The 23,444-nt window shown below is 47.5% G+C and overlaps 1 protein-coding gene across 1 annotated transcript; it reads right to left on the bottom strand.

Annotated features, from left to right (window-relative positions):
• Positions 1 to 657: 657 nt before the first annotated feature.
• Positions 658 to 23,039, bottom strand: SINHCAF (SIN3-HDAC complex associated factor). Its single transcript, XM_077266673.1, has 6 exons — positions 22,812 to 23,039; positions 14,153 to 14,309; positions 12,682 to 12,781; positions 4,296 to 4,416; positions 3,998 to 4,151; positions 658 to 2,877 (listed from the first exon to the last, which is right to left on the bottom strand). Exons 2-6 carry the CDS (start codon positions 14,278 to 14,280, stop codon positions 2,760 to 2,762), a joined length of 621 nt encoding a protein of 206 aa, XP_077122788.1. The 5' UTR covers positions 14,281 to 14,309; positions 22,812 to 23,039; the 3' UTR covers positions 658 to 2,759.
• Positions 23,040 to 23,444: the final 405 nt, after the last annotated feature.

Below are 23,444 nucleotides of genomic sequence, written 5' to 3'. Positions count from 1 at the left end.
TCGCTCCTTCCTGGTCTAGCCGCGGCTTACTGTATGCGGTCACGTGGGGCCGATCATTTACAATCATGAATAGTCGGCTCCGCCCCTATGGGAGGTGGAGCCACATATTCATGACTGTAAATGATCGGGCCCACGTGACCGCATACACTAGAAGGGGGGGGGGCGGCGGACACATAGATCTTTATTTTAAACACTATTATTCATATTTTCTCTGCAGCAAACGCTGCTACAGGGAACATATGAATCGCGGCTTCAGCATGATGCAGAGTGGGTACCACACGCTCCGTGTGGTACCCACTCGCCATACGGGCGGCACACGTGTGCCGCACGTATGGCCTACGTGAGTTCCCAGGCACACGGACACGGATAACTCCGGTACCGATTTATTCCGGTACCGGAATTATCTGGACGTGTGGGACAGCCCTAAGGCAGAGCTTGTTCCACAATCGGGGTTCGGACCGCGGCTACAATTTAGGGTCAGGAGACCCAGTCAGTCAGGGCATTCTAGACCATATACAGACCCTGAAATCTGGTAAGGATGATTTTTTTTATTAATAGATTTAATCACCACGCAGCAATATCTGACAACCCATGGGCAGTGTTCACCGATAAAAATCCACGTTTTCCCCCTATCCACAAAACGACACCAAAATTATTAACCAAAGTTTTTATTACAAAACATTATTAAAAAAAAACAAACTGAGTATAAAACCACAAATAAATGCTACAGGTATCATAATTATAAATACACAAAGCATCACATTGAAATAGAAATTTTTCCAGTTTGCCCTATTCACAATAGCTGCCCACAAACTATACAGTTTGCTTGAGGTATCCGAGGGATAAAGGGTTAAAGTAGAGTCAGTCTGTCTGAAGGAGCGCGAGGTCAGCCATAAACATTAGGGTACATTGAGACGACCGAGATCGGACCAAAATCCACACAGTGGCCGGCGGGTCTCCCGACAGGAAAGTGACAGCTTCATATACTTTTATGAAGTTATCTCCCTCGTGTCAGGAGACCCGCCGGCTAGGGATGAGCAAACCCGTGGAAGTTCTGCTATCAAAACCAGTGATTTGGGTGGGGCAGGGGAGTCATTCTGCAACACTTTTCCTGGAACTCCGAACATTGCTAATGGACTTCCAGGATACCAACACCGAACTTTTAAATTTAGGTTTACTCGTCTTTAACACTGACCACACCGTGCATTGTGGTCCGATTTTATACGGTTTGCCTGAATGAACCCTAAAATTTCCACCGACAACATGTTAGAGGAGATCACGATCGGGCATGTTGAAAAGCAACATGCGCAATCTTTTATTTCTCAGGTAAGAAAAGCTGATGCCAGAGTAGTCTCTCCCCAAGGAGATAAAACCATTCATGCTCTGATAATATTGACTTCTGCACACCAGAGTCACTTTACATAGCAGAGGCAGCCATGTTTTTTTTTTTTTTTTTAAATAGACGGGCCTGTACAAAATTGGCTGCAGTCACAGCCTACAAGTGACTAAAAATATACAAGTCTGTCAGTAAAGGATAACATTTTTACCATGTAGCTTACTGACCTGAAGCAGGTCAACATATCGTTCCCGCTGAACATCAGGGGGGGGGGGTAAATGGAAAACAAAAACACATATACATATCAGATCTTCATACATACACAGGTCGTTTATGGTTTTATTCAGATAGCCATAATAAAGGCTAGAAAACCCCAAATCCAGCCCCACGGCTCAAATGGACTAAACCTAGATCATCATAAAACCCTATGGTGATCGAAGATCAGTTCACGTGAAGTGTGCGAGGTATTACAGCCATCGGAATGTGTTCTAAGAGAAACTGGTCAGGTATCTGGTTGCTATGGGCAACAATTCAAAACAACTGTGCAGTAAAGCAGTTGGTCTCACATACCACAATACTATAAGGTTTCACATGTGGTAGACTTGTTGAATAAAAATAAAGTTTATATGTCCCCCACTAAAGAAACAAAGTCTAGTCACATGTAAAATAGATTTTTGTCTATGCACCAAATCCGCTGTCTGTGAAAACGGCCTTATAGACCAAAATATTGCATATAGTAATGATTGCTAGAGGTATACCACAGTCCTTGCCTTCTCATCATAATCTGTCGATAGGGGAAATATATAAAATACTGAAATAAAAAAAAAAAAATTTAATCTGTTTATACAGAATTTTTCTTCATTTTAAATCTCATTCTTTTAGGTTTTTTTTTGTTTTTAAACATGGGAAGGGAAGTAAAAAAAAAAAAAAAAATCCACAATTCAGACTTTGGTTGTACAAACAGGTCATCCATAGAGTGTAGTAGGAATAAAAAAAAAAAAAGTTAGGAATGCATAGCCAGTTTAAGGCAACAAGGAAAAGGCACGTCCAATGTCGTCCTGAGTAGTCGTGTCTTTAAGAACGTCATGGGTCCTCACCAAAAGTCACTCTGAAACCTCCAGGAGGATCCCAGTACAAGCTATAGGAGTTGATGGTTTCTATACACCTCATCCAGTTTGGGGTGGGGAATTTGCATCACAGTCCATTTAAAAACAATAAAAGTGGTAACTGGCAGACCATTATATAAAAATAACATAACAGGGGAATGGCCTCAAACACACATTATAAACGTCTTAAATATATATTTTTTTTATATCTACATACACAAAAAACTGCATAAAAATACAACAACAAAATAAAGTGGTGCATTAACAGTTTAGACCCTGCCCCTGAATAGGTAGTGTTACACATCGCGGTAACCTGCTCATCTGTTCTCGCTTTCCTCTGTTTTCTTATTACTGCAGCAAGGTTTGTACTGTTGGGCGTCGATGAGTATTTCACCATAGCGGCCTTTGTAGATTATCCCACAGCAAACTTTTTGCCTGAAATGGAAAGGGGGTAATACTTAAGTTAAAAAAATACATATATATATATATATATACACACACATATATATATATATTATATATATATATATATATATATATATATATATATATATATATATATATATATATATATATATATATATATACACACATACACATACACACACACACATATATACACACACATATATACACACACACACATAATATGCAAAGGCCGATGATTATGACCGTCAGGCAAGCGATAGTGTTAGGCTGTATGCCCACGTTGCGCTTTTTATGCGTTTCGGCCGCAGCGGAAACTCTAAAAAACGCATTCCCATGCAATCCTATGGGATTCCGCAGTTGCTGTGCCCATGCTGCGGATTCTCCCGCTGCGGAATCGCATAGCAGTAAAATCTGCAGCATGTTCATTATTTCTACGGAATCGCCACGATTCCGCCGCCATAGAATGTTGCTATGCCCACCATGCGTAAAGTGAGCGCTTCATGTGCAGATGGGTACCCAGTCTGGAGGAGAGGAGACTCTCCTCCAGGCCCTGGGAACCATATACCTGTAAAAAAAAACAAAAAACAAATTATATATATATATATATATATATATATATATATATATATATACTTACCTTCCGATGGCTCCCGGAGCCCTCCCGGCTCACAGCGGCGGCTTCCGTTCCCAGGGATGCATTGCGCGAATCACATGGGATAAAGTCGCGGTCACGTGTCAGGGAAGTAACAAAGGTCTTTTGCACAAAGCATCCCTAGGAACAGAACGTACCGGGAGCGCCGCTGAGGAGATCGGGGGCCATCGGAAGGTGAGACTAACCATGTTTTTTAAAATTATTTTTAACATGCATAGGCAGCATCAATAGTAAAAAGTTGGTCACACTTGTCAAGCACTACGCTTGACAAATGTGACCAACCTGTCAATCACTTTTCCAAGTGATGCTTCAAATCGCTTGGAAAACGCAAGCATTCTGCAATCTAAAAACGCTTGCAAAACATTCCAATTCCGCATGCGTTTTATCCGCGGCAGGGAGTTGAAGAAATGCTGCAGACATCTCCGCAGCATTTCTGCAACGTGGGCACATAGCCTAAGAATGCAGGCCCGTTACCTTTTCCAGTATGTTGGATCCAGGAAGGAGAATGTGGAGTTCCTGCTGGAAGCGGTGTGGAATTCAGTGTCAGTTTCTGTGTCGGAGTGGTTGCTACAAGAGGAGGAGGAGTGTGAGGGTGACGTACTGGAAGAAATGCTGTGTGCCCCAGAATCTGTGGGGGGGGGGGAACAAAAAAAAAAAACACAAAAAAACAACACTATCGGTCAGACTGCAAAAAAAATGTAGTAAATACAAACTGAAGAATTATAAGGCAATACCCCCCCTCAAAAAAAATAAATAAATAAAAAAATCTTACAAAGGCTTTTCTTCATCTTTAAGACCTTTCTATTCTTCATCCTCTGCGCAGCCAGCATTCGGAGCCGTTTAGGCCTGATCCGCAGAGCTTTTAGGTTGGGACCGCCACGAGCATCTACAACCTGCATGAAAAAAAAAAAGCAAAGCGTGGTCACATGGACAATTCATACTAGGCTACCGTCAATTTCTTTCTATATAAACCCCACCCAAAAGTAAGACGCACAACCCCTATTACAGTCAAAGTGTCATACCTTAAAAACAGCACTAAATATTTACGGTAACATGTTCCTGTTATGCCTCCTGGAACATTATGAATAAATTACCAAATAGGCGTCACCATACTTCTTGTCAAAATGGCGTGCGTGTCAGCAGTAGTTGGAAAGTTTCAGACTGTATGGTCACAACCCCAAAATGGTCAATTTATTCATAAATTTGAAAGGAATATCAAAGAAACGACACAGAATTTAGGCTACTTTCACACTAGCGTTAACTGCATTACGTCTCAAAACGTCTTTTTTCAGAAAAAACGCATCCAGCAAAAGTTTTTGCTGGATGCGTTTTTTCCCCATAGACTTGTATTGGCGACGGATTGCGACGGATTGGCATACGTCGTGTCCGTTTTACGACGGATGCGTCGAAATTTGGCCACACGTCGTCGGCAAAAAACGTTGCTTGTAACGTTTTTTGTCTCCGCCTAAAAAACGTGTCGCGACGCATCCTGCGGCATACGTCGTTGGCTACAATGGAAGCCTATGAGCGACGGATGCGTCGGGACACGTCGTACGACGCAATGCAGCGCTGCAATACGTTTTTTTACACTGAGCATGCTCAGAAGCTGGATTTTGTTGCCAATTGGCCAGACACCCCCAAATCTATATAAACCTGGCCTGGGCCTTCAACCCCACATATGCCAGCAAGACCCAGAGAGAAGACTGCCAGCCACAAGACCCCAGCCAGCCACGTATTTAAGTGCCACGTATTTAAGTGCCACGTATTTAAGTGCCACGTACTATAAATACTATAACTACGTGGATATACGTGGCACTTATATGCGTGGCACTTATATGCGTGGCACTTATATGCGTGGCACTTATATGCGTGGCACTTATATGCGTGGCACTTATATGCGTGGCACTTATATGCGTGGCACTTATATGCGTGGCACTTATATGCGTGGCACTTATATGCGTGGCACTTATATGCGTGGCACTTATATGCGTGGCACTTATATACGTGGCACTTATATACGTGGCACTTATATACGTGGCACTTATATACGTGGCACTTATATACGTGGCACTTATATACGTGGCACTTATATACGTGGCACTTATATACGTGGCACTTATATACGTGGCACTTATATACGTGGCACTTATATACGTGGCACTTATATACGTGGCACTTATATACGTGGCACTTATATACGTGGCACTTATATACGTGGCACTTATATACGTGGCACTTATATACGTGGCACTTATATACGTGGCACTTATATACGTGGCACTTATATACGTGGCACTTATATACGTGGCACTTATATACGTGGCACTTATATACGTGGCACTTATATACGTGGCACTTATATACGTGGCACTTATATACGTGGCACTTATATACGTGGCACTTATATACGTGGCACTTATATACGTGGCACTTATATACGTGGCACTTATATACGTGGCACTTATATACGTGGCACTTATATACGTGGCACTTATATACGTGGCACTTATATACGTGGCACTTATATACGTGGCACTATGACTGTCAGAAAATGTTCATTAAACGGTTAGGGGTGAGGTTAGGGGTAGGGTTAGGGTTTGGATCCCTTTATCATCATCCGTAGTTCATTAATCGGATGTATCCAGAGTCGCCTCCGTCTCCGTTGCTGCAGAAGCATCCTACGTCTTTCCGCTGCCGCCTCCTTCTCCCGCACTATGATATCCAGGCGATTCGTCTCAAAGATAACGTCGGTAACCAAACTAGCAATCCTCCCAAGAACACCTTCCATCGCTGCCACAAAACTAAAACCCTCAAAGATGGGCTGTAAAAACAGTAACTAAGGAGATTTTTGTGTACTCACCGTAAAATCTTTTTCTCCGAGTCATCATTGGGGGACACAGGACGAATGGGTGTTATGCTGCTGCCACCAGGAGGACACTAAGTTAAACACACACAAAAGATTAACTCCTCCCCTGCAGTATACACCCACAGGCTGGACAATCCAGAGCCAGTTCGGTAACAAAGCAGTAGGAGTAAACCAGTTAACAAAAAACAGAAAACATGTCATAGTCAAAACACAGACTGAAAAGAACAGTCGAGCCAACTAGGCTAACAGGGAGGGTGCTGTGTCCCCCAATGATGACTCGGAGAAAAAGATTTTACGGTGAGTACACAAAAATCTCCTTTTCTCCTACGTATCATTGGGGGACACAGGACGAATGGGACGTCCCAAAGCAGTCCCTGGGTGGGTAACCAAAAGTTATAAATGCTGTGCGTGCCTACGAGCTACAGATGAGACACAGCCGCTTGTAGGATTCGCCTACCGACGGAAGCATCTGCCGAGGCCTGAAAATGCACATGGTAGTGTTTCGTGAACGTATGAAGACTGGACCATGTAGCAGCCTTGCAGACCTGTGCTGCCGATGCCTGGTGCCGGATGGCCCAGGACGCGCCGACTGACCGGGTAGAATGAGCCTTGATCCCCGGAGGTGCGGCGTGACCCTTGACACGGTAGGACTCTTGGATGGCGGAACGAATCCACTTGGCAATGGAGGCCTTGGAAGCGGGAAGTCCCTTCCGTGGCCCTTCCGGAAGAACGAACAAGGCGTCTGACCTACGGAGAGACGCAGTCCTGGAGACGTAACGTCTGAGACCCCTCACTAAGTCCAGAGTGTGGAGCGCCCTTTCCGTGCGGTGGGAAGGAGCAGGGCACAGTGAGGGAAGGACAATCTCCTCATTAAGATGGAAGGAGGAAACGACCTTCGGAAGAAAAGTCGGACATGTCCGCAGAACCACCTTGTCCTGGTGGAACACGAGGAAAGGAGGCCGGCACGACAGAGCTGCCAGCTCAGAGACACGTCTAATAGACGTGACAGCCACGAGGAAGGCAATCTTCCAAGACAAGAACAGCAAAGACACTTCATGCAAGGGCTCAAAGGGGGGCTCCTGAAGAGCACAGAGAACTAGGTTCAGGTCCCATGGTTCCAAGGGCATCTTGTACGGCGGAACCATATGAGAAACACCCTGGATGAAGGTCCTGACCTGCAGCCTGTTTGCAATCCTTCTCTGAAAAAGAACCGAGAGAGCAGAAATTTGGCCTTTAAGAGAGCTGAGGGAAAGACCCAAGTCCACTCCTGATTGGAGGAATTCCAAAATGTGAGGGATAGAAAAGCGGAGGGGGAAATGTCCCCGCTTCCTGCACCAGGCGAAGTATGCCTTCCAGGCGCGGTGGTAGATGCGCATAGAGGAAGGCTTGCGTGCGCGGAGCATGGTAGATATCACCGTCTGGGGCAACCGTTTCTGCCTCAGTACCCAGGACTCAACGGCCACGCCGTTAAACACAGGGCCTCTGAGTTCGGGTGGTAAATGGGCCCTTGAGACAGGAGGTCTGCGCGGCTCGGCAGCCTCCAAGGTACGTCTGAGACCAGTTGAACCATCTCGGCATACCATGTCCTGCGCGGCCAGTCCGGAGCGATGAGAATGACTGGAATCCGTTCTGCCTTGATCTTCCTGATCACCTTTGCCAGAAGAGGGATTGGGGGAAAGATGTATGGGAGTCTGAAACCCTGCCATGAGAGAACGAGAGCGTCGGCTCCGAAGGCTGAGGGGTCGTGAGACCTGGCCATGAAGACAGGAACCTGGCAATTGAAGCGAGATGCCATTAGGTCCACGTCCGGGGTCCCCCATCGAGAGCATATCTGGTGAAAGATTGCGGGATGGAGAGACCACTCTCCGGGATCGAGGCTGTGGCGACTTAGAAAGTCCGCTTCCCAGTTTTCCACGCCCGGGATGAAGACTGCTGAGAGTATGGAATAATTCGTCTCGGCCCAGCGGAGAATGAGCGTCACCTCGGCCATGGCCGCTTTGCTGCGAGTGCCCCCTTGGCGGTTGATGTAGGCTACCGCAGTGGCGTTGTCGGACTGGACTCTGACCGCACGGCCGGAGAGGAACGGCTGAAAATGATGGAGAGCCAGTCTGATTGCCCGAATCTCTAGTATGTTGATGGGCAGCTGGGACTCCTGCGGAGACCAGCGACCCTGAGTCGAGTGGCGCTGGAACACTGCACCCCAGCCGAAGAGACTGGCGTCCGTTGTGACAACCAGCCAGTGCACCGGAAGGAAGGACTTCCCCCGAGTCAGGGAGGACCTCTTGGTCCACCACCTGAGGGACTGTCGGATTGGGCGAGAGAGAAGGAGACGGCGGTCGAGCGAGGCAGGATTCCTGTCCCATACTGCCAGAATGGCGTGTTGTAAGGGACGAAGGTGGAAAACCGCAAAGGGCACTGCCTCCATTGCTGCCACCATCCTGCCGAGAACCTTCATGGAGAAGCGTAGGGAGTGAAAGCGAGGTTGAGTAAGCTTCCGGACTTCTCTCTGTAGAGTGGATACCTTTCCCGGAGGTAAAAGTACTAAACCCTGAGAGGAGTCTAGGATCATTCCCAGGTAGGATATGGTTTGGGCCGGGACTAGGGAAGATTTTTTGAAATTGATTTTCCAGCCCAGGCGCAAAAAGGTATTTATCGTGATGTCTACCGCCTCTGAGCAGGACCGGAAAGAGGAGCCTTTTATGAGAATGTCGTCCAAGTAGGGCAACACCACTATGCCTCGAGCATGCAGAATGGCCACGGCAGCTGCCATGACCTTGGTGAACACCCGAGGAGCGGTGGCCAGCCCGAAAGGTAGGGCGACGAACTGAAAATGGTGCCCCTGGACCGCGAAGCGGAGAAAACGCTGATGAGACGGTAGAATGGGGATGTGCAGGTAAGCGTCTTGAACATCTAGAGATGCAAGGAACTCGCCCTCTTCCAGAGAGGCAATTACCGAGCGGAGGGACTCCATACGGAATTGACGTACACGGACGTACTTGTTGAGAAGCTTGAGGTCCAATATTGGACGTACTGAGCCGTCCTTCTTTGGTACAATGAAAAGATTGGAATAGAAACCTTGGTACCTCTCGTTCTGGGGTACCGGAATGATGACCCCGTCTTCCCATAGCGATCTTATGGCCTGAAAATACTGACGGACCCTTGCTCTGGGAGGAGGGGACTGGAAGAAACGAGATGGGGGAAGAGAGACAAACTCTATGTTGTAGCCGAAGGACACCAGATCGCGGACCCATCGGTCGGGAACTACCGAGAGCCACGCGTCCCGAAAGAGGAGTAGGCGGCCGCCAACTCTGTCTGTGTCCTTTGGCGTTTGCCAAAAGTCATTGAGGTGGAGACCTGTTAGGTCTGGGTCCTCGGGATCCCTGTTGTCTGGGTCTGCCTCTCCAAGAGGGAGAAGGTTTGTAAGACGGCTGGGAGGCCCTGTCCCTGCGCTGACCTCTCCCGACGCCGGGAGGCGCGGAGGAAGGATTGGACCAATTGGAGCCGAAACGGAAATATCGGCCTCGGCCCTGTTGGTTGCGAAAGGGACGAAAGGTTCGTTGCTGGGGAAGGAATTTGCTCTTTCCCCCTGTGGAGTCTGCGATTATTTTATCTAGTTTGTCCCCAAAAAGGCGTTCGCCCTGGTATGGAAGGGACGTGAGAGATTTTTTGGAACCTGAGTCCGCTTTCCAGTCCCTGAGCCAAAGGGATCTGCGGATGGTGACAGCATTGGCCGCTGCCTGTGAGGCACAGTTGGCCGCGTCTAAGGAAGCGGAAACTACAAAGTCCCCCACTCTGGCAATCTGGGTGGCCAGGTGTGAAACCTCGGGGGGTAGGTCGGCGTGAAGTGCTGTAGAGGCTAAAGACTCAGCCCAATGGGTCATGGCTTTTGCAACCCATGTGGCGGCAAACGAGGGGAAGAGAGAAGCCGAAGAAGCTTCAAAAGCCGAGCGAGCCATCTGTTCGATTTGTCTATCAGAGGGATGCTTAATGGACGCGCCCTCGGAGGAGGATAGAACCGCCTTAGTGGCTAGCCGCGACACTGGCGGGTCCACGGAGGGTGACTGAGACCACTCCTTAACAAGGTCCTGAGCAAACGGATACTTCAATTGCATAGCCTTTTGCCCTGAGAAGCGTTTATCCGGACGGACTCTATGGAGATCGACAATGTCCTTGAAATGAGGATGCATAGGAAAAAATCTATGAGCCTTAGTAGTTCGCCCGAATGACACGGGATGAACCGCCTTGGACGGGGTTTCCTCCTCTAACTGTAGCGTCTGACTTACAGAGTCTATGAGAGAATCTAGGGTCTCTTGGTCGTGACGATACTCTGGGGAACAGGACACGCTGGATGCGTCGTCCAGAAAGGATTCCCTGCTATGAGCTGGAGATGAGTGACGAGAGACTTCGCTCTCTGAGCCGGAGGGCTGATCACGGACCGGAGATATTACCCTGGACCTCTTTCTAGATGAGTGAGGGCTTCTGGAAACGGTACGACCTCTAGGCCGAGAGGGGTTCTTAGGTCGCGTTGCATCATCCGTGGAAGTGCCCTGGGTAAGGGACGGCTCACGGAGGGACTGTATCGTCCTTTCCAAGGATGCCACAGAACGAGCAAGGGAGGACGCCCATGCGGGGGTACTAGGCTCAGTACATTCCGGGTCAGAGGCCGGAGTATCCTGTGCTGCAGACATTTCGCAGGCGGAGCACAGCGGGGTAGTGTGACCTCGGGGTAGAGATACCTTGCAGGAGGTGCACACAGCAAAAATAACAGAGTGGGTCTTTCCAGTCCGTTTTTGCTTAGACTGTGACATCTTTTCCCTTAAGTGAGTGTACCGGTAGGGGAAGAGACAATCGTAGTGAGTACGTCTCACCAAGTTCAGCGATGCTTGGCAGGGAGATCCTGAGGTCCTGTGCGCTGTGGTGCTGCAGAGCCGCCAGCGCACTTCCTGGTCCAAGATGGCCGCCGAGATGTGGAAAGGGCGCTTCTCGGGAACGAGAAGCGCCCAGAGAGAGAGAGGGGGCGTGTCGTGGGCGGGCGGTGGATTCCCTGCAATGCGCGTCAGAACGCTGCCGTTGTAGCGCCGCCCTCCTTGTATGAAGGAGGGAGAATGATCGCCCGCGTTAGAGTCCGGCCCAGGGCCGGTAAACTGTGCCATCGCTCTAACAGAGCTCCGGATTGCCCGCCATGCTCCCATTATAAGGCTGCCCCGCGGCTGCAGCGCCGGCATAGAAAGGGGATAAGGGATCCCTGAACAGGCGTCCTCTGACAGCTCGTCGGCCCCCGCACTTACCTTGTGCGATAGGGCCGATGCTCCATCCACCTTCACCTTAGTAGGGAGAGGGTGGAGAGCTTCTGCCGCCGTGCAACATCCGCTATCTTCAGTGGTGGTGCAGTGGGCGGCTGCACGGACGCCATATCATTAGTCCGGCTGTGCCCTGGCTCCAGGAGACTTAGGTGGATGATTAGTCCCCGTGGTCGCCTGAAAAGGAGGGAGGGAGATCGGAACGCTGAGGAACCGTCGCCACACTGGAAAGTGAGCCAGGGCTGGCATCCATCGTCGCGGGAAAGGATACAGGAGGAACGCTCCGTGTACTTGCCCGTTGTTGGTTCGGGAGAGATCAGAGCTGAAAATTTGCCTGTCGCTCCCTTCCGTTAAAAATCAAAAAAATTGGTGGGGTCCTGAGGACCCAAGTGCCTCCTGAGACACTAAGTAAGAACTGGCTCTGGATTGTCCAGCCTGTGGGTGTATACTGCAGGGGAGGAGTTAATCTTTTGTGTGTGTTTAACTTAGTGTCCTCCTGGTGGCAGCAGCATAACACCCATTCGTCCTGTGTCCCCCAATGATACGTAGGAGAAATATAGTTTTCCATATTTTCCAGTAGCCAATCAAATTTGGGAGCCTCCCATTTTAAAAACGGATCAGTCGTAAAAACGGATGCAACGGATGGTAAAAACGGATGCAACGTATGCAACGCATCCAGTATTTTCGACGGAAACGTTTAACGGATTTGCGACGGTTCCGTCGAAATGCTGTATGCGTTGCATACGTTTTTCACTTTTTTGACGCATCCGTTTTTTCGGCAAAAAAACGGATTTGCGACGTAATGCAGTTAACGCTAGTGTGAAAGTAGCCTAAGAGAAGAGTTTCAGAATTGTTATTTTATGAGTAAAACTAGTATTTACTCAAACAGACATGGCGGGAGTGGTGAAACATATCTGCCTACGCATCTAGCTCCCCTAGGGGTGGCTAATGCTGAAAAAAAATTAAATAACAAAGAAGACGACAACACATACATGATTCCAGTTTTTCTTGGAGCCAGAGGGAAGTTTCTTCCATCTCTTTACCAATAGGACACAAGCGTTGCAGATATCACCGGTACGCATTTCTCGAAGGCTATAAGGCCGATGGATGGGCAGGACAGAAAGGAGAAAAAAACACAAACAAAAAAAAAAAAAAAAAAAAACACAAAACAAAACACCTGTTAGGTTAAAGTAATATACAGGAAACCTATTTTAAATAACCAATATTTATTAAATTTTACAATCAGAAATAAGACAAAACAATCACAATTTGGCTTACAAATTAGAGGATCAGAAAGAATTTAGTAAAATGAAAATAAACTATTGGGAGACGTTTCCCTCTAGTGGCATCAAAACATACTGTGCAATAGAACAGAAAAAAGAAAGTCCAACAGATGTTATAATTGATGCCACGATAAGGCGACTCCATCCCCATTACGAATCTTATAAAACCACAACACTAAATAAGACTAGACACACATAGGGAAAAAGAAACCTGTTCAAAAACCAACATGAACCCAAAATAGTCCCAGGGAGCCCAGACGGTCTCAAATCTGTCCGATCTCGCATTCAATAAGATTGTCATGTGTTCCATCCTGCGGATGTCAGCTATTCTATCCAATAACTTCTCATAAAAGGGGGAAGTAGTCTGTCTTCAATGAAGGGCAACCAAATGTAACAGCAGCCTGGTCGAATACCTCCTCATTCTTCTAGGAGAAACATTTAGTAGGTATATAGCAGGGTCCAGCTCAACCCCCACATAAAGAACCTTTTGTATTAGGGTTTTCCCAAAATCCAGCAAGCCCAGAAAATGTGGAACTGAGAACCCAAATGCTGAGCAACAACGCCCGCAAACATCTGGGAGCTGATGGTTCAGTCTGTGAAGGAGAGGGATACCAAAACATCAAAATTTCATATTTTCCATACAAAGGGTGCAGATATAGGATTCGGCTGCTCCCATATGTTCTGCCATCTTTGGGGAGACAGCACCCTACCCAGGAGAGATCCACATCTAATCATATAAGGAAGGTTCAAGGAGAGGGCCTGTCCGAGGAAACCCAAGATCCTGTAACTATCAGATATTAACCCCTTTTGTTGACGTGACTTTCTTACAAAGCCTCTCAAATTCCATCAAACTGGAAGAACTCTCTATTAGTTATAGCAAATTTAGATTCTATAGCGTCAAAACGAGAGAACTTCCAATGGGTTTCGATCCACCATCCGCATATCTAAAATAATCCGGCCAAAATCCCGGGTGGACCATTGTCTGTTCAACAACTGAACATTTTGATACGGATAACCAATATATCGTAATTACAAGACCTATCCGACAATATCCATTTATGGAGATAGGAATAAACCTTGAACTATCCAGCTCTTGTTGAACGACACACTGGCCGACGAAGGCACATTTAGTCAAGCACCATTACACCAAACATACAAACCAGCAAAACGATATTCTTACCCAAAACAATTCTGGAATTCGCCCTCATAGCGCTTGCTGTCCGTAAATCGGCTGCTGGAGGATTTGACTTTGCAGATGCAGCAGCCCCTGGAACTTCTGTAGGTCTTTGGTTTGTAAAATCCAATCATTTTATTTCCTTCTCCTGGATTGGGACAAGCTAAAAAGAGTAAGAAAAGGGTTCATTTCAGTCGAATTGAAGACTCTACTACATACATGGCGTTGTCCAGAGGGAAGTGTGTTATGTTCTCTTAGACTACGTGCACACGTCGAGTATTTGTCAGAAAAAAGGAAAAGTATAAAACACGTCACTTCTGTATTTTTTGCCCACTCCTGGTTATGGTTTACAAATACGGAGCTAAAAAAACCTCAATGTGTGCACATGACCTTAATGTGAGGAACTGCCAGAAAGAACCAACAGAGGAAAGAACAGGGCACAACCCCATGAAAACCAATATATAAGACATCTATAATGAGAGATATATACTCCGAGGTTACAGTTCTTTCCAGACCACGAGATATACCAGTTTAATATTGTGTGGTCTTCAGGTTCCTCAATACATATATAATATCTCATAAATGGGTGTGGTTGGGGTGTGGATATGGGTGTGGGGCCATTATACAGTATGGAGCATCATGTGAGGCATTATACAGTATGCATCATCATGCAGGGCCATTATACAGTATGGAGCACTGTGTGGCCATTATACAGTATGGAGCCCTGTGTGGCTATCATATAGTACGAAGCACTGTGTGGCCATCATACAGTATGGAGCATCATGTGTGGCCATTATACTGTATGCAGCATCCTGTGGGGCCATTATACTGTATGCAGCATCATGTGGGGCCATTATACTGTACAAATCATGCAAGGCCATTATACAGTATGCATCATCATGCAGGCCCATTATACAATATAGAGCACTGTGTGGCCATTATACAGTTTGGAGCACTGTGTAGCCATTACACAGTATGGAGAATCATGTGTGGCCATTATAGAGTATGGAGCATGATGTGTGGCCATTATATTGTACGCAGCATCATGTGGGGCCATTATACAGTATGGATCATCATGTGAGGCCATTATTCAGTATGCTGCATCATGTGGGCCCATTATACTGTACAAAGCATCATGCGAGGTCATTATACAGTATGCATCATCATGCAGGGCCATTGTACAATATAGAGCACTGTGTGGCCATTATACAGTATAGAGAACTGTGTGGCCATTATACAGTATGGAGCAGTGTGTGGCCATTATACAGTATGGAGCATGATGTGTAGCCATTATACTATACGCAGCATCATGTGGGGCCATTATACTGTACGCAGCATCATGTGGGGCTATTATACAGTATGGAGCATCATGTGGGGCCATTATACAGTATGCATCATGTGCGGCCATTATACAGTATGGAGCATCATGTGTGACCATTATACTTTCTGCAGCAATGTGTGGCCATTATACTGTACGCATCATCATGTGTGGCCATTACACAGTATGGAGCACTGTGTGGCCATTATACAGTATGGAGCATCATGTGGGGTCATTATACTGTATGCAGCATTGTGTGGCCATATTGTTTTCTGTTTATAATTATTGTTTTTGAAACAGTATGATCCGCAGTGCTAAATGGGTGTGGTTGGGGTGTGGATATGGGTGTGACTAGTTGTGAAATGGGTGTGGTCAGGGGCGTGGTCTAAAAATTGCCGCCGCGTTCTGCTCGCACCGCAACCTTTGTCCCTCTTTGCCTTATTAAAACGTCTTAAAATGTTCTCTTAGATTACGTGCACACGTCGAGTATTTGTCAGAAAAAAGGAAAAGTATAAAACACGTCACTTCGGTATTTTTTGCCCACTCCTGGTTACGGTTTACAAATACGGAGCTAAAAAACCTCAACGTGTGCACATGGCCTTAATGTGAGGAACTGCCAGAAAGAACCAACAGAGGAAAGAACAGGGCACAACCCCATGAAAACCAATATATAAGACATCTATAATGAGAGATATATACTCCGAGGTTACAGTTCTTTCCAGACCACGAGATATACCAGTTTAATATTGTGTGGTCTTCAGGTTCCTCAATACATATATAATATCTCATAAGCCACAGAAGCTTCACATGGCATCATAGGAGGAGATCAAAGCCCTGGATCAGAGGAAAAGTAAGACTGGATGAGCTCCTGAGCCTTCAGGGCTCCATCGGTTTCGAGTTAATGATGTTAATTGAAGATCACAGATGAGAAATGCGTGTAAGAACCTCTAGCACGATCTATGGACCCACAATTTATAAAGAAAGATCTACGGCTACAAGTTCTTGTATCACAGATTTGGACAAGGGCCCCAAATTGCTTTAAGGGAATCTGTCAGTAGGATAAACCCTCCTTAGTTCTCTACGAGCATACAGGTCATAGGAAGATTAATAAAATGAGACCTTGATATCTGCGAGTCAATGTCATCTTTCAGATTTTTCTTAATATGTAAACGAGCTGTTAAGATCTATGGGCTGGACATAGATCTCCCTGTGAATCTGCCTCCAGGGAGCATTACTAGTGTGAGACATGTAGATCAGGAGAGTAGACTGTCAGTCATGTCTGGAACGGCCAATACCCCTTTCAATTAAAATAAGTTCTGGAGGCAGATTCTTAAGGACACCCATGTCCCATCCATAGATCTTAATTTACTTGTTAATGAAAATCTGGATTAAGACACCGGATTACATATATCAAGATACCATTTTATTCAGCTTCTTACGGCCAGCATGCCCATGTAGAGGGTTGATCTTTCTGACAGATTACCTTTAAAGAGAACCTGTCACCATGTCAAAAGTGTGTATTTTATTTATTTATTTATTTTTTTTATTGTTGCTGCTTTACAAAATAGTTCCAGTTATATGGATTTTTTTCCTTTTAATACTACACTAAAATTTGCACTAAATAAGAGGGCCCATATTTCTGGAACAGAGTGTCGGATTAAAAAAATTAATTTGTATAATAAAGAGTAAAATAATACCACGTTTGACCTGGTAACACAAAACCTACTCACTCATTCATAAACAAACATTATTCATTAACATAAACCCCATTATACCAATATCGGTCACCAGGGAGTATTCCCATTATTGCTCCATAGACCACCAGGACGATATTAGCCCTTTCTTCTACTTGGGACCAAAAGGGAATCAAATAATGATGGGGTTGTCTTTGACTAAGATATTGATTAGTTTGAATTATCAATATCAGATCGTTGAGGCTCCGACATGTTATGTTCTGCAGATCAACTCCCATTTGCTTCAATAATAGCCATACTGTTATACTCAAGAACGGCCAATAGATCATGCAGGCGCTGTTGGGTCCCTGCTATGTATTTCATGCAACCACTGGCGCTTCAGGTCTCCACTGATCTGAGGTTGATGAATACAAGGATAATATTTGGTTGTGGACGACTTTCTTTTATCCTAGGCCATAAATGCTGGTGGCTTTTCCACTAACTTAGTCCATGGAGATGTTTTTTTTGTAATGATCCGAGTAAGGTTTACATGTGGTTAGAAGTTGTGAACTAGTTTCGATGTCAATAAGACCACAGCCACCACTTAAATGTGGTGCCTTTTTGTCAGCCTCCTGACACTGAGAATAGTCTATGAGTAAGCTGAGCAGGATAAGTGATTTGTGTGCGGTTTGGGTCATCGCTATGACCACTGACACATACGATGTGACCAACATGACCACAGACGCCATGACCTGACAGCTTGACATGTGGCCAACATCAATCTGACCACAGAAAAAAAAAAGAAAAATCAGTACAAGGAACAAAAGAGCAGCCATCAAGATGTCATCTTACACAAGCAGCAAGGGATAAGCCATTACTAAAGGAATCTGAGCAATGCATCCGTCACCACACAAGAGGACCTTTCCAGAGCAGGCCGGACACAATCGATCAATCAACAGGTTTGGATTTATTTTGTGATGCCCGTGTTGCCATCACAATGCAATCCCATGACGATTGTTAGATGTATGGCGACACTGATCTTCATGCCGACCTAGCCTAACTATGTATTGCCATTTTAAGAAGCAGACCGCAAAGCAGCAAACCAGTGGCTCAGTGGGACTAATAATATATATATATTTTATTTTTTAAGAGGATTTGTGCTAGGTTCACAGTTTGACATTTATTTTAAAGCAGATCCGCTTCAAAAACGGCAAGAACGTAGCATTGGAGGAGTTTGTATTTTGGGCAGCCTTTTGATCTGAGGTGTCAGAATTTGAAGCTAATTCCAGGAGAAACCTGCCTTACAGGGGTCGCAAAGTTATCATCAGGATAGGTGATAATTTGATGATTGAGGGGGAGGGTGTCCTGCACCAATGTGTAAAACGGGACACTTTTCTCCATGTTGGGCCAACGTCACAGGTTCAGTATTTTACAAGTCAAAACCAGGGGTGGGTGAAAAATGCAGAAATGGTGCACTTTTTTTTTTTTTTTAATACTTTTCCTCCGATTGTTCCACTCATGTTTTGGCTTACAAATACTGAACGTGTGAACAGGACCTTAAAATTGAGCGTCAGTGCACATACCCAACTATTTTCCCAACCATTCTCTATGGGGCTGCTAAGTGGTGCACTTTTTCAGCAGCCCCATAGGTAACAAATGGAGAGACGCTGAGGCATCCAACCTACCGTGCCATCTTGTAACGGAGCTAAAAAGCTTCCTGATCAACAGCGTTGAGCCCCTCACCCTCTTCCAACCAATAAGTCACATTATTACGAATGATGAGAGAACGTGCTCGGATAAGGTGTTATCTGAGCATGCTCAGGTGCTAACAGTGTCTTCGGCGTGCTTGAACACTACGTCTGAGTCGCGGCAACTGTCAAACAGCCGAGAGACACGCGGGGACATATTATTCGAGGAAACGGAAGACACTCCATTAGCACCCAAGCATGCTCGGAAAACACCTTTTCGATCACGTTCGCTCATTACTAGTTACAACCCTGCAGATAACTTGTATTAACTGGACAGCCCCTCTAAAGAAATTAAATGCAGCTCCTCCACCAATTGCTTTCCAAAACCAGAAAAAAAAAAAAAAAAGTGGTCAGCAAATTGGATTGAACCGAATAAGAAGTTTTTCAAGTGGTCTTAAAAGCAGAACCACCACCCACCACAAAAAAAAAAAAAAAGTACCTGCCTCTCTCTAAATATTCTGTGGCTTAAGGCTATGTTCACACATAGCGATTTTCTTTCTACAGACAAAACCTGCTCACTATGCAGTGAAGAAGCCGCTTACAAAAATTAAACAGGCTGTGGTACGGATTATGAGTGTCTACAGTACACCGTGGATAAAGTTAGTTTCTGACAGGCCAACAAGTCATTTATGCCAATAGTCAATCCTGCCAATGTGCACAATAACAGTTTTGTATTGGGGGGGGGTAAGGAGGCCCCAATCAATCATTGATGCGTGTCCATTTAAATTCACTTTTGATGGAGTTGCCCAGGGATGCAGGCTCGGATTCTATGGGGGGGTATTTACATGGCTGTCATTACATAGCAGGAATGATATTGGGGGGGGGGGGGGGGTCTGCAGTTACATGGCAGGGTTGACTTGGTGGGGGGGTCTGCAGTTACATGGCAGGGTTGACTTGGTGGGGGGGTCTGCAGTTACACGGCTGGGATGACATGGTGGGGGGGCTGCAGTTACACGGCTGGGATGACATGGTGGGGTGGCTGCAGTTACATAGCAGGAATGACATTGGGGGGGGGGGTCTGCAGTTACATGGCAGGGTTGACTTGGTGGGGGGGTCTGCAGTTACATGGCAGGGTTGACTTGGTGGGGGGGTCTGCAGTTACATGGCAGGGTTGACTTGGTGGGGGGGTCTGCAGTTACATGGCAGGGTTGACTTGGTGGGGGGGTCTGCAGTTACATGGCAGGGTTGACTTGGTGGGGGGGTCTGCAGTTACATGGCAGGGTTGACTTGGTGGGGGGGTCTGCAGTTACATGGCAGGGTTGACTTGGTGGGGGGGTCTGCAGTTACATGGCAGGGTTGACTTGGTGGGGGGGTCTGCAGTTACATGGCAGGGTTGACTTGGTGGGGGGTCTGCAGTTACATGGCAGGGTTGACTTGGTGGGGGGGTCTGCAGTTACATGGCAGGGTTGACTTGGTGGGGGGGTCTGCAGTTACATGGCAGGGTTGACTTGGTGGGGGGGTCTGCAGTTACATGGCAGGGTTGACTTGGTGGGGGGGTCTGCAGTTACATGGCAGGGATGACATGGGGGCTGCAGTTACATGGCAGGGATGACATGGTGGGCTGCAGTTACATGGCAGGGATGACATGGTGGGCTGCAGTTACATGGCAGGGATGACATGGTGGTGGGGGGGCTGCAGTTACATGGCAGGGATGACATGGTGGTGGGGGGCTGCAGTTACACGGCTGGGATGACATGGTGGGGGCGCTTGCAGTTACATGGCAGGGATGACATGGGGGCTGCAGTTACATGGCAGGGTTGACTTGGTGGGGGGGTCTGCAGTTACATGGCAGGGTTGACTTGGTGGGGGGGTCTGCAGTTACATGGCAGGGTTGACTTGGTGGGGGGGTCTGCAGTTACATGGCAGGGTTGACTTGGTGGGGGGGTCTGCAGTTACATGGCAGGGTTGACTTGGTGGGGGGGTCTGCAGTTACATGGCAGGGTTGACTTGGTGGGGGGGTCTGCAGTTACATGGCAGGGTTGACTTGGTGGGGGGGTCTGCAGTTACATGGCAGGGTTGACTTGGTGGGGGGTCTGCAGTTACATGGCAGGGTTGACTTGGTGGGGGGGTCTGCAGTTACATGGCAGGGTTGACTTGGTGGGGGGGTCTGCAGTTACATGGCAGGGTTGACTTGGTGGGGGGGTCTGCAGTTACATGGCAGGGTTGACTTGGTGGGGGGGTCTGCAGTTACATGGCAGGGATGACATGGGGGCTGCAGTTACATGGCAGGGATGACATGGTGGGCTGCAGTTACATGGCAGGGATGACATGGTGGGCTGCAGTTACATGGCAGGGATGACATGGTGGTGGGGGGGCTGCAGTTACATGGCAGGGATGACATGGTGGTGGGGGGCTGCAGTTACACGGCTGGGATGACATGGTGGGGGCGCTTGCAGTTACATGGCAGGGATGACATGGGGGCTGCAGTTACATGGCAGGGATGACATGGTGGGCTGCAGTTACATGGCAGGGATGACATGGTGGGCTGCAGTTACATGGCAGGGATGACATGGTGGGCTGCAGTTACATGGCAGGGATGACATGGTGGGCTGCAGTTACATGGCAGGGATGACATGGTGGGCTGCAGTTACATGGCAGGGATGACATGGTGGGCTGCAGTTACATGGCAGGGATGACATGGTGGGCTGCAGTTACATGGCAGGGATGACATGGTGGGCTGCAGTTACATGGCAGGGATGACATGGTGGGCTGCAGTTACATGGCAGGGATGACATGGTGGGCTGCAGTTACATGGCAGGGATGACATGGTGGGCTGCAGTTACATGGCAGGGATGACATGGTGGGCTGCAGTTACATGGCAGGGATGACATGGTGGGCTGCAGTTACATGGCAGGGATGACATGGTGGGCTGCAGTTACATGGCAGGGATGACATGGTGGGCTGCAGTTACACGGCAGGGATGACATGGTGGTGGGGGGGCTGCAGTTACACGGCTGGGATGACATGGTGGGGGGGCTGCAGTTACACGGCTGGGATGACATGGTGGTGGTGGGGGGCTGCAGTTACACGACAGGGATGACATGGTGGTGGTGGGGGGCTGCAGTTACATGGCTGGGATGACATGGTGGGGGGGCTGCAGTTACACGGCTGGGATGACATGGTGGGGTGGCTGCAGTTACATAGCAGGAATGACATTGGGGGGGGGGGTCTGCAGTTACATGGCAGGGTTGACTTGGTGGGGGGGTCTGCAGTTACACGGCTGGGATGACATGGTGGTGGTGGGGGGCTGCAGTTACATGACAGGGATGACATGGTGGTGGTGGGGGGCTGCAGTTACATGGCTGGGATGACATGGTGGGGGGGCTGCAGTTACACGGCAGGGATGACATGGTGGGGGGGGGGGCTGCAGTTACATGGCAGGGATGACATGGTGGGCTCTGTGCATTCCTTTGTTTTGCCTGTGCAGCAGCCTGGCCACCCACAGGGCTAAATCCCTGCAAAACTACAAGTTGACCCCCTCCCCCCAATGCTAAGCAGTGCATCCTCACTATGAGGGGGTGCACATACTTTCAGATGCAGGCACTTCTTGCCCGGGATGACACGTGTTGCATTGCATGCCTCCCGGGTCTCTGCTGCACTAGGTGTCATGCCGCCCCCCAGCTCGTGCATCACTACAGTCTGCGCCATCTGCACCTCCATGAGGTGAACAATGGAGGAAGCAGCTCGCAGCGCTGACACATGGCACCGACACTGCAGCGTGCACCTCCATCCCCTCCCCCTCCACAGACACTTATAGGCGACTTCTACCCAGTGCGACAATGTTACGTGCGACCATTACAAGTGACAGGAGAAACACGATGCACAAAGGATGCAAACAGCCAAAAACGTGCACAGCTGCCATCGCCAGAGGCCAACACGCGATATATCGCGACAGAAGCCGCGCGCACCGCTTATAACGCACTTACTGGAACTTTGTTTTATCTGTTGCAGCGTCCCGGGTCACAAAGTGGTTGCAGAAAATGAAGAGAAATGATTCCAGCGTCTACTGCGCCTGCGCCGTTCCCACGCTCAGCTACTCTTCAATCAAGCTCATTTGCATGTGGGCGGTGACGTCACTCTTCCCGCTTTCTCTATTGTCCTTTTATGGGAGAGGGTCTGGGCGGGAAAACGTGTGAGGAGGAATTGTCACATCCGTCAGGAGGCGGGCACGGCGGCTTCATAACAAAAGCGGTGGTTGGTCCAAGCTCAGAGCACTGGTTGAACTGGGGCTGCATAAAACAATGGCTGACAGGCCAATACAATCTTATAACATAACAGCAGTGTAACACAAAGTCTCCTGTTTTGATTTTCCTGTCAGAAAGCCATTTTTTTTGTCAAATCTGATCTCTGTCACTTTGTGAGAACGCTTCTACCTTCTACGTATCCCGCTGAAGCTGAGATTTTTTTTTTTTGGGGACGCGTTGTACTTTACATACGATACTTTTGCCTTTATCTATGAAAGTAGCTGAAAAATTTTCAGTTACAAACTTATATCCTTAAAACAGATCATCATACCACACACAAAAAAATCTATAAATAATGGTTTCCGTATGTATGCT

Source organism: Ranitomeya variabilis, chromosome 5 (assembly GCF_051348905.1).
Source record: "Ranitomeya variabilis isolate aRanVar5 chromosome 5, aRanVar5.hap1, whole genome shotgun sequence".
Taxonomy (NCBI): Eukaryota; Metazoa; Chordata; class Amphibia; order Anura; family Dendrobatidae; genus Ranitomeya; species Ranitomeya variabilis.
Note: the sequence above shows the minus strand (reverse complement) of the source record. Positions and strands in the feature narration are given on the sequence as shown.